Source organism: Mus caroli, unplaced genomic scaffold (genome assembly GCF_978045245.1).
Source record: "Mus caroli unplaced genomic scaffold, Mus_caroli_1 scaffold_6, whole genome shotgun sequence".
Lineage (NCBI taxonomy): Eukaryota > Metazoa > Chordata > Mammalia > Rodentia > Muridae > Mus > Mus caroli.
The window spans coordinates 8,078,479-8,099,508 of record NW_028227261.1 but is presented as its reverse complement, the minus strand read 5'-3'; the positions used below and the strand labels follow the sequence as shown (position 1 = coordinate 8,099,508).

The 21,030-nt window shown below is 49.4% G+C and overlaps 1 protein-coding gene across 1 annotated transcript in view; it reads right to left on the bottom strand.

Moving 5' to 3' along the window:
- The window catches only part of Disp3 (dispatched RND transporter family member 3), a 52,002-nt gene that overhangs the window by 22,569 nt on the left and 8,403 nt on the right, over positions 1 to 21,030 (bottom strand). Inside the window, exons 2-6 of the mRNA XM_029475798.1 lie at positions 11,772 to 12,735; positions 10,723 to 10,942; positions 1,615 to 1,751; positions 1,068 to 1,202; positions 358 to 518 (exon numbers count right to left, since the gene is read on the bottom strand). Coding sequence (XP_029331658.1) covers positions 358 to 518; positions 1,068 to 1,202; positions 1,615 to 1,751; positions 10,723 to 10,942; positions 11,772 to 12,732 — 1,614 coding nt within the window. The 5' untranslated portion in view covers positions 12,733 to 12,735. The remainder of the gene's footprint in view (positions 1 to 357; positions 519 to 1,067; positions 1,203 to 1,614; positions 1,752 to 10,722; positions 10,943 to 11,771; positions 12,736 to 21,030) is intronic.

Here is a 21,030-nt window from a genome sequence, read left to right as displayed (position 1 = left end):
AAGAGCTCAGGCCAGGAGCGAGGAGACTGTTGGGTCCACCATTTGCTAGCTCTATGACCATAATAGAGTCCCTTTACCTTTCTGGGCCCCAGTTTCTGTGCTAGGAAGACAGAGCCGGTGAAGCTTTTATCTTGGGTTGTAAAGATCAGATGGTAAAGAAATGGTGGTGCCCCACCCAGGGCAGAGTTAGAGTGCATATTCACTAACTGGACTGCTGTAACAGCCCCACATGTTAGTCACAGAAGAGAACAGCAGAGTCACAGAGCAAGGACCTTGAGATGAAGGTGCTGGGGTCAGGAGCCACCCACGTGTGGGCGGATGGGAAGCAGGGACAAGGACCACGGGCAGGCTTCTCACCTGGGAGAAGACGTTGGCCGCATAAGCGGCGGCGGTGGTCAGCGAGGTGAAGAAGGTGGCTTTGCCTGCAGTCTGGATGGTGTGGATCATCCGCAGTTGGGGGTCTTCCAGGTGGGTGGCCTGGCGGTATGTGTTGATGAATACAAAGACATCATCCACACCTGCAGGAAGAACAGGCCGGGGTTGGAGGTGGGCAGCTCAGCTCAGGTCCCACTTCTGTGTGCCTCAGGTCCAGTGCCAGGTGGCTCACCTCTGGCTTAACAAGGCCCTCTGACTGGCTCCATCCAGAGGTCAAGCCCCACCCACCAGACTCCTTGGCCCCACCCACCAGATTTTTTGGTTGCACCCAGCATCTCCAAGCCCCACCCACTAAGTCCTCAGCCCCACCCACCAGACATCATAGCCTCACCCAGCCTCTCCAAGCCCCACCCACTTGGGTGGCCAAGCATCACCCCTTGGCTCCACTCACTGTCTCCAAAACCCACCCATAAAGTCTCAAGTCCCACCTACCAGCCACCGTGGCCTTGCTGAGTTCAAGCCCCATCCATCAAGCAGCCCGGCCCACCCGCCACTCTTCCAAAGCTTAGTTTCCTATCTCCCCACCACTCTCATCATCACCTAGAAGGCCTTCTTGGGGGTGGGGGGTGGGTGGCTGGAAGGGACAGCGTTCTCAAGTGGGAGTCCCCTGCCGTGGCTGGAGGACAACTCACCGATGCCCACAATCACAAAGGCGGCCACTCCATTGAGGATGCCCAAGTACTGGATGCCAAAGACCACATGGTAGAGAAAGAGTGCCACCAGGCAGCTGAGACCGATGCTGGCAATCCCAAAGAAGGACAGGAACACTGGGCAGGGCAAGGAGCAGAAGGGACCATGGGGAGGGCCCTCGCAGAACATCCCCCCACCCCCTTCAGTGACCCTGACCACAGCCCCTCATCCTGAGCTTCCTGTACCACCAATTTGAAGCCTTTCGTTCCCACAGAAGGGGCTGGGCAGGAGGCCTGTGTAGGTGAGCAGGTGAGGTGAGCTGGGGGCAAAGGGGTGTCTGCTATGGCATATAAAGTAGGCTCTTGAATGATTCACAATGGTCTAAATATATCCCAGGCACCCAGACACAAAGTTACCACGGTGTCTGAGCACCATTTGGCCCAGCTCTAAGGAACCAGATTCAGGGCTATTCCACCATCTTTAAAGAGGCCGGTGCGAGCAGCAGGGAGGGAAGGCGCTGGCTCACGTGATCCTTCGGAGATGCGGTACCTGAGCAGGAGGTTAGGATGTAGACGAGGGCCGCGATGCAGCTACTGCTAATGAAGGCAAGGAGCATGTCGTTATTGAAGGTCCGGCGTACCTCATAGTCGAAGAGGTCTGTCCCCCCATAGAGGACCTGGACTTTGCTGGGGGAGGGAGGCCATGGAGAGAGGAGAAAGACAGGAAGGGGATTAAAGATGACTGTGGACACTTGATGCCCTTCATCAGTGACTCTTTACCTTGGCTGCACATCAAAATCACTTGAGCTTCCAAAAGTCCTGATATCTAGGCCCGATGCCAGGCAAATTAAATCATAATTTCTTGGGTGGAGCTGAAGCAAGTTTTTTTTTTTTTTCCTCCAGATCTCCCAGGTGATTCAACGTGTAGCTTAGGTTGAGAGCTACCATTCGACACAGATAGTAATCAGCGACAATCAGCCCCTCCATCATCTTCCGGTTCTCAACTGTCCACAGCAGCCTACAGTCAATCAAACCGGCTGCAGGTAACCCTGCTTCACACTGCAATTCAGTGTGTGTTCAAGACAAGTTATTTTCCCCAAGAACCCCAGGCAGGCTGATCACGCTGTTTTTCTTCTGTGTGTTTGTATATGTGTATATGGTATGTGCATACCTGTTCACATGTGTGTACGTGCACATGTGCCTGTGTGCGTGCGTATGTGTATGTGCACCTCTGTTTGTGCGGTTGTGGAGGCACAATGTCTACGCAGAGAGTCTCCCTTGTGTGCTACAACTTATTCACTGAAGCAGAGTTTGCAACTGAACCCAGGGTTCTCGGACACAGCTAGTTTGTCTAACCAGCTCACTCTGGGGCTCCATCTCCACTGCATAAGCTTTACAATGACAGGTGGGCTGCCACACGGATCAGTGTTTCTGTGGGCTCTGTGGACCCAAGCTCTGGTCCTCACACTCAGGCAATAAATACTCTAACCACTGGGCAATCTCCCTAACCTCACTCCCTCATACTGTAAAACATATATAGGTGAGACAGGGTCTCACTATGGTTCCCTGACTAGACTTTTGTTCGGTGCTGTGCTGTGCTGTGCTTTGTGTGTGTGTGTGTGTGTGTGTGTGTGTGTGTGTGTATGCTATGTACATACACCAGGCTAGACTTGAACTCACAGAAGTCTGTCTGCCTCTGCCTTGGATCTTCCTGGGATTAAAGATCACGCCCAGCCATCCCAAACTACTTATTTTATTTATTTATTTATGTGTATGTCATGCATGTGTGGGGTCCCACAGAGGTTCAAGGAAGGCAGCAGATCTGGATCTAGAATTAGAGATGTTTGTGAGCCACCTGATGTGGCTGCTGAGACTTGAACCTGAGTCCTCCGGAAGACTGATACATGCTCTTAACCACTGAGCCATCCCTCCGGCACCCAAACTGCTTTAAAAATACAAGCAAGAGTGACATTTTTGGCAGTGGTGGGAAAACAGTTTCACATCAGGACTGCCTGACTGCTGCAACCACAAGATATGAGCAAGTGGGGCTGGAGAGATGGCCGAGAAGTTAAGAGCACCCATGCTCCTAACAGAGAACCTGGTTGGACTCCCAGCACTCATATGGTGGCTTGCAACCATACACAGCCCCGGTTACAGGGGACCTGACAAGCACAAATGTGGGCAACATACACGCATACAGGTAAAACATTCATGAACATAAAATAAAAACAAACAAAGCTAAAAAATAAAATAAAATAAAAACCCTTTGAGATACGAGAGAAAACACATGACACAGGACCCTGGGCCCCAGAGCACAGAGAATGGCGATCCTCTGAGACAGGAAATAAAGCAGGCACTGTGGGTTTCAGGGCTGACGCCTCGATGGCGTTGCTGGACCCCGGACAGCCCCGCAGATCAGTTAGTAGATGCTCTAGCAGCTGGAACATTCTGCAAACTCAACGAAAACTGTGACCCTGTTGACCCAAAGGCTAAATAACTGAAGGGCTGCAGTACACACCACAGATTGAACTGCTCACACGCTCTCACCAGGAGAAAAACTGACAGTGGGGAGAAGACACGTAACAGACCACGGAACAAAGAGAAGAACAAGGACAGAGTTGTCAGCGCCAGACAATGGCAGAGCCGTGTCCCCAGACACTCAGGGGAAGCTCAACTCAGAATGCTATACCCAGAAAAACACATTTCAAAAGCAAAGGCAAAAATCAAAACTCCCTCAGATGTACAAGCCCGAAATTACCTCTGGTACACAGACACTACTGAAGATGCTAAGGGGGCCCCTCTGGCGGAAGGAAGATGACAGATGACAGCGTGCAGGAGACACTAAGGAGAAGATGAACCGTAAGTGGAGGTGTCACGAGGAAGACATGTAACATTTTTATTTATTGTTACAAAAGAAAACTGGCTACTTAAAAATAATACAGTGGCGTGGGATAACAGATTGTGGATCACAGTAGTGCAGAGGCCACGGGAAGCACGGAGGGTATGACAGGGTGATATGGTTCCATCTTAAAAATGTACCGTGATACTTAAGGAGGCATACTGCAAATCCTAAAGGAGCCACTAAGAGTTATGGCTACCAAGGAAAATAAGATTAAAATAAAAGCACAAGAAATAAGTCACCCAGAAGAATTTTTTTAAAAAACAAAAACAAAAGAACCCTTCCATCTATTCAGCTCTAGGTTCTGAAGATGCTGGCCAGTGCAATCAGGCAAGAAAACAAGAGGTAAAGTGTGTCTGTACTGGGAAAGAAGGAGCAGACCTCTCATTATCAGTGTAACAAACGCTTATCTGCGTGGAAAATCCAATGGAATCTAAAAAAACCAATCGACGACAACAAACCCCAAATTTAACAAGGTCATAAAACACAAAGGAGATTATAAATTTAAATTAACAGCTGGAGAATAAATTTTAAATATTTACTATTATAGGAGCATGGAAATAGAAAATGCTTAGAGATAAGATAAAATCATGTTTTGGGGGCCAAAGATGCAATATTTTAAGATATATATCACATTCAAGATCCCAGGAGACGGACTTTCCTATTTCGTGGTACTTGGGATTCACGCACACAAAGCCCATGTTCTACCACTGAGCAACAGCCTCAGTTACTTTTAATTTTTAAAAACAACTTGAGACAAGGGTCTTGATAAATTATCCTGGCAGTCCTTGAGCATACTCTGTAGCACAGGCTGGACCATTAATTTTCTGCCTCAGCCTCTCAGATATCTCGGGATTACAGATTTGTGCCACCGCAGGCCTAACTGGCCATTTATCTATTTCAGAAATAAAGGAGCTGATTCTAAAATTCACCTGGAGATGCAAAAGATCTAGAACAACTACACTTAAAAAAAAAAAGACAAAAAATGATCTCAAGACAGACAGAGCAGGATGTATCTCAGTGGTAGAGCGTTTGCCTAGGATGTGCTACACCCTGGGCTCAACCACTAGCTCTGAAGGAAAGAAAACAAACAAACAGGACCTGGTATGAAACAAACAGGACCTGGTATGAAACAAACAGGACCTGGTATGAAACAAACAGGACCTGGTATGAAACAAACAGGACCTGGTATGAAACAGGACCTGGTATGAAGTTATGATAACCACGACTGTGTAGTTCCAAAGTGCACGTCCATGGAACAGAACAGAACGGCCACATTTGTGGGCAGAAAGTTTTGTCCAAGGCAAAAAAGAAAGAGGCACAGAGAAAGAAGTGCCCTTCTAACACCTGACACCAGGGTTATTGTAAGAATAATACACTTCAGTCCATAGCTTCTCCATGCTCAAAAGTGAACTCAAAATGAAACAGAAAAACCCAACCAAAAGTGGGCACAGGAGGACAGCAGCCAACACAGAAACTCACACTTGGCCACAGCACAGAGAATAAACATTTGTAGAATGTCAGCCACAATCAGGACATACTACCAAGGCTCAGGGAAGATGGGGAAAGAATGAGGTGGGAAGACTTAAAAAAAAAAAGACTCACTTTAATTTTATGTGTATGAGTGTTTTGCTTGCAGTATGTATGTATGTATGTATGTTATTTATGTATGTATCTGTACCATGAGCATGCAGTGCCCATGGCAACCAGAGAGGGCGTCAGAGCCACTGTAATTGGAGTTATAGATGGTTGTGAGCAGCCATGTGGGTCCTCTGCATGAGCAACAAGATCTCGTAATCACTGAGTCATCTCTCCAGTGAGGTGAGAAAACTGTATAAGACAAGAGGTAGAGGAGGACCAGAGAAACGGTATCTTCTGGACTTGATAGGGACTCTGCACTCACGGATTCACATCATCTGTGTCTGCCTGCACAAAACTACACAAGATCAAGCCAGTCAGCCTTTCGGCTTGAGCCTCATGGGAAGGGCTCATGAGTCCCCAGCCCTGGCTAAGCTATGGGTGCTGATAGCTTCTGGGGGAGGAAAGTCAGTTCTCTTTCAGGGTCTGGACCCTGGTAGATCTACTGTACTCAGAGGATGGTCCTACATCCATGAATATCCGAGCAGCACAAACTGGCCTCAGTAGTCAATGAAATGAAAAAGACATTACGTTTGGTGCTGGTGGTGGCGGTAGTGGTGGTGGTGCTATTGGTGTTGGTGCTGATGCTGGCACTGGTGCAGGAGGAGGAGGATCTGAGAGGAGTTATGGGAGGAGCGGGAGAATGTGATCAAATACATTATATCTATGTATAAAATTCCCAAAGGATACAAATGTTATTTTACAGTGGACATAAGATCTGCATCAATATTTCATCAAAGAAACTAGAGGGATGAAATACGCTCCTGAGCCTCTTGTTCATTCAGCTTCCATCACCGTGAGGTGGGGTGGGCAGTTTTCCCTAGCCTGTGTTTCCAGTACAATGCTCTGCCAAACCACAGGCCCAAACCAAGGGGACCGGAAGAAGCCAAGGACTGAGAACATGAGCTGAGTAAGTCCTATCTCCTTTAGAAATATGACAACGGATGTCCAAGTCATGACTCATTAAAAAAAATGAAAACCTGAGACAGCAGGATTGCTAATACACACCTATTAGAATAGACTCATTCATTCATTCATTCATTCATTCATTCATTCATTCACTCATTCTTCCTTCCTAAATCAAGAACAGTTTAAAAACTGTACTACCTATATTTGCTGGTTAATTTTTGTCAACATGACACACTAGAGTCACCTGGAAGAGGGCACTTCCATTGAGGAAATTCCTCTGTCCGACTGACCTTTAGGTGTTTTCTTGATTGTTAGTGTGGAGAGTCTGGTGTGGGCAGTGTCATCCCTGGGACGTTCTGACAGGTATGAAAAAGGTGGATGGATACGAGCCAGACAGCTGCGCTCCTCCATGGCCCCTGCTTTGGTTCCTTACCTCCGGGTCCCCGACCTCCTTCTGTGATGGCCTCACTGTCCCTAGGTTGGTTAGGACTAGTGTTTATCACAGCGACAGAGAAGCAAACTAGAACACCCCACCAAGTTGAAGAGGATGGAGAAGACCTGGAATTCTCACCCTCACTGGGAGCACAAAATGGTACAAGCCATTTGGAAACCTCAGCAAGTCTCTCCAGTTACACAAATGCCCACCATTATTGCCTGGTCATTTCACTAAGAGGCTTTTTATCTAAGGCCAAAGTATTTGTTCCCGGAAAGAGTTACACACAAACAGTCGCTGGAGCTTTACCAGTAAAGGTTGAACCTGGAAACGACGCCATCACTCAGCAATGAGTGAACAGATGGGCAGAATATGGTATGAACACGATTCAGTGCTCAACGATAAACTGTTGATACACGATAAGGCATGGGTACAATTCAAATAAGCTAGAATGAATGAACGAGTTCCATCAAAAGAGAACATGCTGGGAGATACCTTGCATACAAAGCTCTTAAAAAGGATGGTGGAAAGCAGAAAGTGGGTCTGCAGACGTGGCTCAGTAGTTAAGAGTCCAGCCTGCTCTAGCGGAAGACCTGAGTTCGATTCCCAGGACCCACCTGAGAGCAGACAGCTGTCTGCAACTTCAGCTCCAGGGGGTCTGATGTCCCCCTCTGGCTTCTCAGAGCACTGCATGCATGTGGTGCCCTTAAATACACACATGCATAGAGTTAAACAAAACAAGAACTGGAAAGTGATTGCTGGGGTGGGGGCTGGGAGCAGGATGCAGTCTGAGCTGGTTCTCTGGGCATAGGGAAACATGCTGGGATTTTATGTTCTTGACAGTGGATGTGTCAGGACTAATCAACTTTAAAATGCTAAGTATATATAGTTGGTCGTGTGCCAATCACACCTCACCAAATGTTTTATTTTCTCAACCTCATACATAATAGCCAAGAAAAAAAAAATCTCTGGCCGGCTTACTTTGATGAATTAGATAATTTTTCTTTGAGTGAAAGAGCTGAACATTAAATCAGTCATTTACTGTGTATACATTAATTTATATAGCATATACAGAGTATTTTATGGGGAAAGGGGGCTGGAGAGATGGCTTAGTGCTTAAAAGCACTTGCTGTTCCTGCGGAGGGCCTGGGTTTAGTTCCCGGCACCCACATGGTAGCCTACTATTGTCTGTAACACCAGCTGGAAGGGATCTGAGCCCTCTTCTGGGCACCACGGGTGCCACACACACACACACACACACATAATTCACAGAAATGCATACAGGCAAAACACACACATAAAATAAATTAATCTTTAAAAAATAAACAAATTAAAAGCAGAGGAAAAAAAAACCAGTCATTTTAAGAGAGCAACAATAGACGGGCAAAATGGCTCAGTGGGTTAAGGTGCTTGCTGCCAAGATGGACAGCAGGAGTTCTGGAATCCACACAGTGGAGAGAGAGAACAAATTCTTGCAAGTTGTCCTCTGACTTCCACACGCACACAGTGGCACACAGGTACACACACACACACACACACACAAATGCAATAAAACTTTTAATAGGGAAAAAGAGCAAGGAGGAAGACTTGCAGCTGACTTCTCTACAGAATCCGATGGAAGGCGTGTGACAGTGGAGTGGCGTCTTTCAAACAGTAAACGAACACAGCTGCCAATTTGGAATGCCACACTAGTGAGACAGATTAGAAAAATGAAAGTAAAATAAAGATCCCCGCCCCCCCCCCCGCCCCAGGCAAACAAAACATGAGTCACCAGAAGCAAAACAGCATACAGAGAATACTAAAAAGAGATCTTCAGACCCGAGGAAAGTGGTCCCAGAGGGACGCATGAAGCCGCAGAGAGTAATGAAGACCAACAGAAAAGGTAAAGACGCAGATCAACAGAAAAGAGCAGAACCTGCAAGACAGAACCGGCTGTGGGTTTAAAACAGGGATACAATTAAAGTGCACACAACCAAACCTCGAGGGGACGGAGAACAGTAAATGCCACGCCAGTGTTCTCAGTCCCCGGTGTGATCAGCGAAGCCGTAAAAGTGACGATTCGTGTAAATCAGCGTTAAGTCAAGGTGTGTTTTTCTCTCGACTCACCAAAAATACAACAATGGAAAGGATTTTGTGAATCGGAAAGAAGGCATTAAAATCAAGTCCTGGGAGGGGGTGGGGCTGACACTTCAAATGTGGCCAAACATTTCAGCTGAGGTACGCGTTGCTGTCTGAAGTGGCCCCCATAGTCAGTTCCTATCAGGTGCCTTTCCTTGAGGTATTTTCACCCACCCATCCATCCATCTATCCATCCATCCATCCGTATATCCACTTATTCATGCCTTAGACCAATCTTTACCAAGTGGTGCCAGGCACCATGCTGGGGCTAGGCTTACAGAAGTGAGCCAGAAACAAGCCCATCTCCAAATCAGATCTTTCTTAAGTGTGTGTGTGTGGTCATATGTGTATACTACAGTGTGCTTGTGAATGTCAGGAGATAACTTGTGGGAATCAGTTCTCTCCTTCTACCTTATTGGTTCAACTCAGGTTATCAAGCTAGGTGGCAGGCTCTACTGAGCCATCTTGCTGGCCTCTTAAATGGTGTGTGTGTGTATGTGTGTACACATGTGTGTCTACCTGCATGTGCACATGTGTGTACATGTATGTCTGGAGACCAAAGATGAGACATCTACCTTGAGTATCTTCCTGGTATTTTCTGCCTTTGCTTTTTTTTTTCTCCCAGATTTAATTTATTCTCTCTCTCTCTCTCTCTCTCTCTCTCTCTCTCTCTCTCTCTCTGTGTGTGTGTGTGGACATGATTGCAGGTCAGAGGCCAGAAAAGGGCAGCGGATCTCCTGCACCTGGATCTCCTGCAGCTGTGAGCTGCCTGGTGTGGGCGCTGGGAACAGATCTTCAGGTGAAGCAAGCACCCTTCACTACCGAGCCCTGCACCCATTGTGCTTTAATTCACTGAGTCTTACCCAATGAGTCTTCTCCTCAGCCCCCACTTGCACACAAATTCCCCCCCCCGGGGGGGGGGCTCGCCAGCCTACATTCCTAATACTGGGATTACACCTGGGTTTATATGAGTCCTGGGAATGTGAACACAGATCTTCATGCCTGCGTGGCAAGCACATTACTAACTGAGCCATCTCCACAGGCCCTAGCTCCTCTATACGTCTTTAAAAGAAATATTCATCTTATGAGTGTTTTGCCTGTGTGATGTGTGTGTGCGCCATGCACATGCCCTGTGCCCGCAGAAGTCAGCAGAGGGCGTAGGATCCCCTGAAACTGGACTCGCAGGTGTGAGCTGCCACTTGGTGCTAAGAAGAGACCCCAGGTCCTCTCCGAGAGCAGCAGGTGCTCTTAACCACCTCTCTGGCCCTGCTCTCTCTTCTTAATGAACAGAGTAATAGGAAACGCAGTCCCATCTTACAAGTAGGGACACTCAGGCCCAGAGAAACAAAGCGATTCGGCCCACGGAACCTCTGCGTGTTAGAGGGAGAGAGGGACTGCCTCCTTTCTGGACAACCATACCCAGTCCCTCTGAGACAGGAGTTTTGGAACTGTCTCCTTCCTTCAAAGCTGTCATGTCTACTAATGAACTAATGATCAAGAAAAGAGGCCTTTGGGAGAGTCGAGAGGATGTTCTTAACTCTGCCCAAACTAGGAGATAAAGACTTCCTGGGGTTCCAGTTGTGAGGAAGGAGACGTGGGCTTGAGAGGCACCCTGTTGCCTCTCACAACAGGCACACACAGTGTGAGGCTGGACTTCCTACCTAGTGGACTGCTTGGCAAGCATGGCCACATACGTGACTACGAAGCTCTGAAACTTGGCTCTCTGCTCCTCCCAGCGATCATCCACGGAGTAGTAGTTGGGAAGCGGCGCTCCAAACAGGATCTCGCTGCGCAGGAGGGAGCTCTTCAGATTATCCACGGAGAGGCCCTCATCCACATACCAGTAGAACTCGGGGTGAGTCATGGCCAGTTCTAGGGAGCCTGCAGGGGGCAGGAAAACCCAAAGAGCTCAGTGCCCAGCTCCCACCAGTCCCCTCTGCCACTGAACCATCTGGGACAGAGGAATGGCTTAGAGAATCCACCACAATTTCCTCACCAGAGCAGGCAGTTCCCTCTAGGTTTATCCTTTGATTCCAAGGCTCTGTCACTAATCCCATAACCCCACCTGCTGCAGACCCACCCTGCTTGTGACCTCCCTCCACCCAAACCCCACTCTTAAGCCTGTCTCACCTACCCGAAAGGTACCTTAAACTTTCATGCTCCTCCTTACGGTATTTTAACAACTTGACACAAGCTAGTGTTATCTGGGAAGAGGATACCTCAACTGAGAAATCGCCTCCATCAGATGGCTTGTGGGAACATTTTCTTAATTGCTACATGACAGAAGAGGACCCAGCCCACTGGGGCCAGTGCTATTCTTGGGCTGGTACTCCCGGAGTGTTTAAGAAAGGACATTGAGCAAACATGCCAGTAAGCAGCTGCCTTCCATGGCCTCTGCTTCAGTTCCTGCCTCTAGGTTCCTGCCTCGAGTTCCTGCCCTGATCTCCTTTGATGTGGAGGATGGAATAAACCCTTTGCTCTGCAAGTGGCTTGGTCGGGATAGAAACCTAACTAAGTCAAATTTCCTTCCAGGTACCCTCAAACCAACCCCACCCCTAAGTCTCACTCCATGCTTTCTCTCTCTGGACTCAACCTAACTCCCCTAAATCCCACAATCCCAGCGGGTGTCCTAGCCGCACATTCACAGACACCTTGCATGCTGGCCATCCTAGTTCAGCATAGTTCCCATTCCATCAGTGCGCCTGCTCACCCCGGATATCCGCCAGGTCCTGGCCCATGCCATCGTAGTAGATCTTGCCGCCCCTCTCGGTGGGGAAAAAGTAAGTCATGAGAGAACTAGGCGGGGAGCAGTAGGAATAGGATCCGAGCGGCAGGTCCTTGAGCACCTCATGGGGCTTCCAGCAGAACTCCCGGAAACCCGGGTGGTCCATGATTTTACGCTCGATCTCGTGGATCGTGACTAGACGCTCGCTCGTGAAAATGTTGCGCTCCGCGTCTCCGCGTGCCAGAAAGATGAGCTCGATTCGCCAATGCGCGTGTGTCTGGGTGTTGGCGCTCACATAGGTGCGCGAGTAATCCCAGTGCGAGGCGCCCCGACGGGCCCGGCTCTGATTGGTTACTTGACCCTCCGGGGGCTGAGCCTCCCGGCGACGTCGCTCACTCGAATTGGCTGCTGATGTCTGAGTGGCAACAGTGTCCCTCGGTGCTGAGCGAGGAGCTCGGGATGCAGGTCGAGAATGATTCCCCAGGTGCAGCTGCTGAAGCTGCTCTGAGATGAGGCGCTGCAGCGTCTCGGAGGTGAAGTCCGCCAGGTCGCGCCTGTTGCGCCCCCAAGATCCAAACTGGGACTTGAGGGCCAAGGCCAGGGCGTCGAAGCGCTGTGATGCCTCGTGGTTGCGGATCTCAAAGGCGTTGTAGGAGATGTCGATGTCCAGGGGCGGATAGTAGAGGAACATGAAGGCAGACAGCACCATGGGGATGCTGCAGCCAAGGAACAGCACCAGCCCTGCGCAGCACGGGTTGGTGAAGGCCCAGCCCAGAGTGCTCCAGAACCCCAAAGTCGGGGGCCTGGAGGGCAGTGTCCAGCGTCGCCAGCAGCCCTGTGCTCCGGACTGCAGCCCTGGCCCGGGGACACTCCTGCAGGCCTCATCTTCCTGCTGTTCCTCTTCTAGCCACACATCCTGCAGCAGGGGATCATCCTCTGAGTCCATACCCTAGGGAAAAGGGACGGGTCAGCAGCCTTGACAGGGCAGGCTTCACCCAGCCTAGGTACCACAAGCAGAGACCAGTTCCACTGTGGAGTTGCGTCATATGTTCACCACGCTCTAGGGAAGCCAACAACATGTGTTCCTCCCGGGAAAACCGCATTGCTTTTTCCCATTAAACCCAATGAGGTGATTTTGTCTTTCAAGATCAAAGAAAAGGGAGAACTGGGGCTGGAGAGATGATTCAGCGGTTGAGAGCACTGGTTGCTCCTGCAGAAGACCCAGGTTCAATTCCCAGCACCCACATGGCTGCTCATGAAGGTTTGTAGCTCTAGTTCCTAGGGGCACACATATGTGCACATACATACATGCTGGCAAAATAGTCATGTGCATACATTTAAAAGCGGGGGTGGGGGTAGGTTGTAAGCCAGTTGCAACAGAAAAGACATTTATTTATTTTGGTGGGTAAAGGCCAGCAAGGCTTCTAGCTATGTGTGTGTGTTTTCAATCTTTACTGTGTTCCTCTGTCTCACTTTAGAACTCAAGGCTGCTCTAAGATGTTAAGTTGTGGCTCCATAGCAACTGCTTGTGTATAGTGAACAATTAACGGTAAAGAACCTTCAGGAATTTGTCAGAGTAGAGGGAGAGGAAATGATCTCTGGAATCAGACAGGCCCTGATTTGGGTCTTGGCAACTGGAACACTGGCAAGACTTGGAGTCACCCTAAACTTCAGAGTTATCGTCCATAAAATGGAGGCGGCCTCAAAGGACTGTGGGGTCAGAAGTGGAAGTACTCTGTGGTCTGTGTAGTATGTTAAGTATCATCTGCCAGCCAATTAGATTCCTTTCTTCCCCTTGGAAGTGTAACACCCTCAGCCATTGCCCAGGGTACTGTGCCAAGGCTAGGTGTCTGCCACAGAGCCCTCAGTATATCCTCAGTTCTTCCCTGAATGCAGCAGCTGCAGCCACTGTTTGTCAAGCTTAGACCACTTAATATGCAGCCCCAGCAACTGCAGCCCTCTGAGCACAGGCAAGGGCTAGGCACCTCTCAGTGAGATGTGAGGACTCCCACAGGGTAGCCCAAAGGCCACCTTCGGGATCCCTGGGGTAGCCAGGCCCTTGATGGAGGGAGACTCCTAATCCAGTTGGACACCAGGCAGAAAGGGAAGAGGCAGCTGGGCTGAGGCTGTCGAACTTCCCACTGGCATTGTCTGGAGCATTTCCCTTCAATTAGCTGGGCAACCCAGGAATGAGGGAGTGCTGTCAGTCAGAGAAAGTAGGGAAGAGGATGGAGGGACGGGTAAGGTCAGAGAAGAGAGTGAGGCAGGGGAGTGGGATAATGGGAGGTGGGGTGGAGGAGAGACAGACACAATAGAAAGAATGACAGAGGAGACTCAGTCCAAGACTTGAAAGAAGAAGGGGGAAAAATCAAGAGAATTATCCCTTAACAGGGAGCAAAGAAGGAAAATATGTACCAAGTTCTCTCTCTCCCGCCTTCTCTCTCTCCCCTCCTGCCTTTCTATTACATTCTATTCTCTCCTCCCCCCGCCCCCCCCCGCTTTGTGTAAGTGTGCATATACCCACCCATGGTACCTTCACTTTGTGTAGGCGTGCAGAAACCCACCCATGTTGTGCACATGGCATTCAGAGGACACCTTGATGGAAGTCAGTCCTCTCTTTCCACGATGTGCATCCCAGGGATTGAACTCAGTTAACTGGCTTGTCTTTACCTCCTACCCCATCTTACCAACACTCCTGCTGTTTGTATTCAGGTCAGTAGGTGTGTGAGTCTATGTGCATCATGAGTGTGCAGCTGCCCACAGAGGTCAAATGGTGTTGGATCCCTTGGACCTTGAGTTACAAGCAGTTGATGTCGTTTCTGGGAACTGAACCTAGGTCCTCTGAAAGAGCAGTAAGTGCTCTTAACCACGGAGCTCTGCAGTTCTGCCCTTATGGTTTTTGAGACTGGATATCATGTAGCCTAAGCTTGCCTCAAACTCTATATAGTTGAGGATGGCCTCAAAATCCCAATCCTCCTGCTTCTACTTCCCAAGCGCTAGAATGCCAGTCATGACCTACTGTACTATCTGGCTGATACAATCAGTTTCAAGGCCAGTCTTGCTGTAACTCAAGGCGTTGTAGGACGGCTATCACTGTTTCAGAGGATTGTGGGTGATTTTTATTTTCTCTTTTATGCTTGTCTGTTTCCAAATTTTCTGCAAAGATCGGGTACAGTCTTACTTTTGGAATCCGAAATAAAAGCTATTTAGATTGTGTGTGTGTGTGTGTGTGTGCATATTTTACCAGCTGCCTTTACCTCTTCAAAGAGTCATGATGTACTTGGTGTTGGGGGTCAGGAAGGGAGTGCTGGCCTTCAAGAAGCAAACCAAGGAACCAGGACACAGCAGTGAGAAAGCAGAACATTGGGCTGGAGGGAGGGGGGGAAGATGTGCAGACACTCTCAGTCCCTTGAGGCAGAGGGAACCGGCTTAAAAGAAGAGGGAAGTAAATAACCGCCCACAAACCCTTAGCAAAGGACCCGGGGGTGTGGCTTGGTTATAGAGAGCTTGCCTAAGCGCATGAATCCCCTGCTTCCATCCCCAGCATCCACACACCACAGACCTCTAACCTCAGCACTCAGGAGAGGGAGGCAGGGGGAGGATCAGGAACTTAGAGTTCATCTTCAGCTCCATGGCAAATTTGAGTCCAGCTTGGGCTATGTTAAAATGTGTCCCCTCAAAAAAAAAACAAACAAAACAAAACAAAATATATCAAGTGCAGCGGTTCCACTGCCCACCTGGGGAAACTGAGGTGTCGTGACACCCAAGATCATTCCAACAGAATGGGGCCAGGATTCTTGCCTGGAAGTTTTCCATCTTGTCACTAGATCCTGGAGTAGGTTTGTTTGTTTCTGTTTTGTTTGTTTGTTTTGGCAACGCCAGGGGACAAGCAGGCCTGGAGATGATAAACACATTCAAAATAGAGAAGCTGGGTTTGAACTCTTCAGGGAAAGGACCTTTGGTGGGAGGTGGTGTTAACACCCTACCCAGCTCCCTACTTCTCCATCATGGCAGTGCCCTGGCAGGAGGCCCAAGCCAAAGCTTTCTGTTTGCAACTTTCTTCCTAGCCAGGGATGACAGACTCCTTCCTTCTTCGTTCCTTCATCCCAGCCAGACTATTAAAATGTAATCAAAAAATCACATTAGACATGCAGATTCTACTTAAAATACATATATGTATATATATATAATTTAACGGCAATTAGGAGCTAATCAGCTTTTTCTCCCTGACTCGCTGTGTTTCGCTTCCCTGGTTCAGCTCCGGTCCACAAACAGCTCAGAGCCCTTAGAATCCTCTCACGTTGGGGTTGAGAGATTTGGGCAGAAGTTCAAACTGAGATGTTTTGAGTTAAGTAGTTCCACTCTGCTGTTGCTGCTGGAGTGCGCTCTCTCTCTCTCTCTCTCTCTCTCTCTCTCTCTCTCTCTCACACACACACACACACACACACACACACACACACACACTTGTGGGCCTGCCCCTTTCACAAGTCCAGCTCATGGGAAAGAGACTGAAGCAAAGAGATCACAGGCGCTCCTAGGTACGGCTGTCCTGAGCCCTGGCTCTACCTTCCCCAATGCCTGCATCCCAAGGCTTTTTCTATGACTTGGAAACTCTGTATCAAACTCGGAGACTGCTGATGGCTTAGATGCTCAATGGGGGACAAAATCACATGTGTGGGACGAAGCCAAAACCTGGCTAGCTTAGCTAGAATCTCTGACACTCGTTAAGATAATTGCAACATCATAATTAGTTCTGGTTCCACTGTGCTACGAGGATTTTTATCCATCTCTGTCGGCCTCATATCAACTTTGAAACAAAGGCATGTGAGCAGCCCCATTTTATAGGAGGAAAAAAAAATTCACAGAGAATAAATATATATCCAGGAGCTTTGTTTTGCTAGAGAACTCTAATATAGAGGAATAGGAAGCAGAGAGGAAATGGGGGGGAGGGGTGCCTACAGTAGCAACTAGGGCAGTTCCCGAATTTTCTCTCAAGAAACCTAGGTCCTAAGATGGAGATATAGCTCAACAGAAAAGTGTTTGCCTAGCATGTGTAAGGCTCTGGTTCAGTCCCCAGTACCAGAAAAAAAAAATTTCAGATTCTAAACTGGTGAATACTCTGCCTCAGCCCCCAGACCTATAAAGGAAGGCAGATGGTGTTTCTCAGAACCCTCTTCCTTCCTCCAAAAAGACCCAACTGAGATCTCTCCACTCACCCTTGCCCGGCTGGGACAGATGTCTAGACTTCCTGCATGAGATGTGCTCCCAGGAAGTACCATCCTGTTGGCTCAAATGGACCTGAACTTACTGACTGGGAACCTAGGTGGGGTGGAGGAGGAAATGGAGGGGCTGTAGAAAAGGCTGTGGTAAGCCTGCCCAAGCCTCTCATTTCTCAGAAAGGGCAGGCTGCTGAGACAGAGCAGATGAAGGACGGCCGTCCTCCCCAAGCTGACAGCTGCTGAGAAAACTGGGCGCTGACTCGTAAACTCAACAGCTCAATATATATCAGGCAAACAAGCCTTGCTCTGGGCTGTATATCAGCCAAGGATACTGTCCCAGTGTCTCCAGAGAACCCTCACAATGACATTTCTGCCTTTCTGTTGATTCCCTCTGGTGGGCTCCATGGGACAGGAGTGGTCCCCGCCCCCATACAACAAGAGGTTATTAGAGACTTAAAGCCAGGGTCTGATTCTAGGGCTGAAGGGTGAGCTGGGCAGAGCTGTGAAGTTAGAAAGACCTGGGTTCGAGTTGCGGCTGCCACTAGCTGGGTGTCTGAGGCAGGAATGTTTCTCCATTGATAGTATGGTGGGATGCTTACTGACAGCTGAGCCCTACTGTGTAACCTTGCACACACTATGTGCTTTTTAAAATTTACATTTATTCAGTGTGTGTGTGTGTGTGTGTGTGTGTGTGTGCATGCGTGTATATGTAGGTCAGAGCATACCCTGCTGGAGTCAATTTCTTCCTTTCATTACCGTGGATCCTAGGGCTCGAACTTCAGCCTTCAGGTTTGGAGGCAAGAGCCTTTAGTTGCTGAGCCATCCCTCTCTCCCTGCTTTTCTCATTTATTCTGTTTCTCATCTGCTCTCAGCTCACAAAGCCCGTCAGCTGCCCGCAGGGTAGGGCCGGCTTGAGTTTCTGCAGGCTAGAGGCAGGAGCCATCCCTTTAGTCACCCTGTTTGGCTGCCAAAGGGACTCCACCCACTGTTCTCTCCTCCTCTCTGCCTTTCCTCTCCCCTACCTGTGCAGCTCAGGCCTCTTTCCAGACCCATCAATCAGCCCAGACTCTGGGGCCCTTACAGCAGCCTCGGCATCACAGAGAACAAGACAATGAAAGCTTAATGTAACCGGCGGCATGAATAGAGATAGAAATTAGAACAGGCTCCCAGGTACTCCTGCTGGGAGGGGCAGAAGCTTCCAGAAACCCCACCCTGTCACCCCTTCCCAACACACCCTGGCCACTGTCCCGAGTGCCATGAGGGGCTCTGGAGCCTGGGACCCCTGGGGCTCAGCAGCCTCTGCAGTTCTCTGGGCTAATAAAAAAAGAGAAGAGCCCACAATGGAGGGTGAATAACCAGGGCTATAAAAGCCAAATTGGATTCCTTCCTGGCTGATGAGCCCAGGGCTCTTCTCTCTCTAAGACCTGATTAGCAAATATGTAAAACCACTCTTGCTTTCCTCCCCCCACCACCCCCGGTTCCAGGCAGCTCTTCCTGGTGCTTGCTCAGGGTCCAGGTAGGTGGGTTGCTCAGGGGCAGGTGATGGGCACCCATAGCAGCAGAATGGGCCAGGGGCTGGAGCAAGGTCCTGGCCTGCCACAGACCTGCTGTGTGACTTAGAACAAGCTGTCTACCATCTCTGAGCTTGTAGGTGCCGTACCTACCAGATACTGAGTGGGGGAGAATTACCTTAATGGAAGTGAAGAAAGCAGGGCAAAGGGAGCTGAGGGCTGGGGGAGCTCCGCCCTTACTCCTTCCCCCCACCCCCACCCCATCACAAGCTACTGTGTAATGGGGGAGAGGAAATGGCACTGCAGGGCAATGCAGTAACATCAGACTACTTAGCAGAGATTGCTGAATAGCCAAGTAGGTATGTGTTGGGTGCCATCACCTCCTCTGAGACATAATGCAGCTGTGTTCTGGAGAAGGCCCCAGATACACCTACACTCCACCCATGAGTCCAAGTCCGTGGCCTCTCAGAGAGAAGCTGGAGGGAATAGAGAAGCTCTGACATGAACAGGAGCTTAAAGTAGGGTGCTCCAGCTTTGGGGGAGCCCTGTGACTGGTTCCAGGTGGGAAGAGAATGAGACCTCCGGGCAGAGCCCCTCCCCTGAGAACGCAGGCTTGTAGAGCACACAGGATGCCAGTCCCAGATGAGAGAGGCAGAAGATGGGAAGAGGCCACCCAGGCTCCAGCTACCCACGCCAGAGCCATTTTCTGCCCATCCTAGGTCTTCCCAACCTAGGGGACTCGGACACTGCGGCTCTGCAGCAGTTTCCAGCTTGCAGACCATTAGGTCTCATGTTTTCCACCCCGAGGAATGATTTCCAATTTGCAAAGCAGAAAACTGCGTCTTTTAGAGGACTACTGGGGCTCATTTGGACCTGAACTTTTCACTGTTAGGTTTTACTTGAGTTTGAAATATTTGAAAATGCTGGGCTCTAAAAATCAGCCCTTCTGACCGACCCTCACTGGTATGTGGTGTTCACGTGCGTGCACTGTGCGCCGGCTGGTGTGCACACCTAGCATCTGTCCGAGTCATACTAGGTACAATCTTGGCAGAGTCCCAGCTGGGACGGCAAGACAGCAGCCCCAGGAGAGAGGTGAATGGAAACTTCAACCCAAGAGACTGACATCCTGCTTCGCACTGACGGTGTCCTGATGAATTCTCCTTTCTGTACCCTGCCCAAGTCAGTGGCTTTCCCAGTGACCACTGATTGACAGCTCCATCATCCATGGAAGGAGTGTGGTCAATGCTGGAGGAGAGCCTAGTATTCCTCCTTACCTAGGATTGGCCAGGAGTCTGGCATTGCTCTGACCCTCAACCCACCCGGTGATGAGTCCATTGTCTATTGAGACAGGTAGGAATGGTCAGAGCTGAGCAGCTGAGGTCAAGAGATCTGGGTAGAGAGAGGAACCTCAAGAGTCCAGCCTCAACTCTGCAATTTTTATCAAAAAAAAAAAATACTGAGGAGATCCAAGGCCCCAGGGATGACAACTGCTGCTTCCAGTCCCAGAGATCTGGAAAGACCCAGTAAGGCCACCTGATCCCTCTTCCAGCAACCACCCTTCCTGTTCACTCTGAGATATTACCAAAGTCTCATCTCTGTCTCCCGTTTGCCCTCTGTCAAACAGGTAGGCTGAATCTAATGAGCTTCAAAGACAACCCAGTTCTGTCTTCCAGAATCCCTAAAGTGTCAAGATGTAGGTAGTGAGAGAAGACTGGAGCTTGCTGGGAAGGGAGGTCCCATAGCCAGGAGCCAAGGGGATCCCATAATGGAGGGTCCCTCAGAATGGGGTGAGGCAGGAGATGGAGTGAGAGAACGAGGATCACAGGATCAAATCTCCTCTCCTTGTCTGCAGGCTCCATGTCACCTCAGTGCAGGAGACCCACACAATGAACAGGACTCCAGGCGTGCTTTGATGGAGGACTGCACAGGAAGGAGAAATCTACTTAGTCTTCTGGGCAGGTGAGGGCGGCAAACAAACCGAGCTGATTCTTATCCCTGATTCTTATCCAAATGCTGCCCCTGGGTAAACTGGCAGTAGCAGGAAAGCAGCTGCTCCCCACCCCACAGAGGCAGGCCCTGCCATGACCCTAGACTTGGACTTGGCTTCCTCTACTATACATCCCTCCAGGAGAGGAATTTGTCAGGGTCTCTAATCTAGAGCCAAAGATCCCTCCCCGGGTTTCCCCGACTCAGAACCTCCTCTAGTAACAGGGCAACTCTTCCAGGAGTAAGGGAAGTTCTTTGAAGATAGGGATAGGGAAAAAGACCCTTTCCTTTGTCAGTACCTGTGGCTTGGCCCTGCCAGTCAAAGCCCTTATCATCAAAGTCCATTAGCTCCATCCATCCATCTAACCATCCATCCATGCATACATGCAATCACCTATCCATGTGCCCACATATATATATAAATAAATAAAAAAAAAAAATATATATATACATCCATCATTTACCTACCCAGCCATGCTTGCACCTACCTTCCCATTCATCCATGCATCCATGTAGACATCTGTCCAT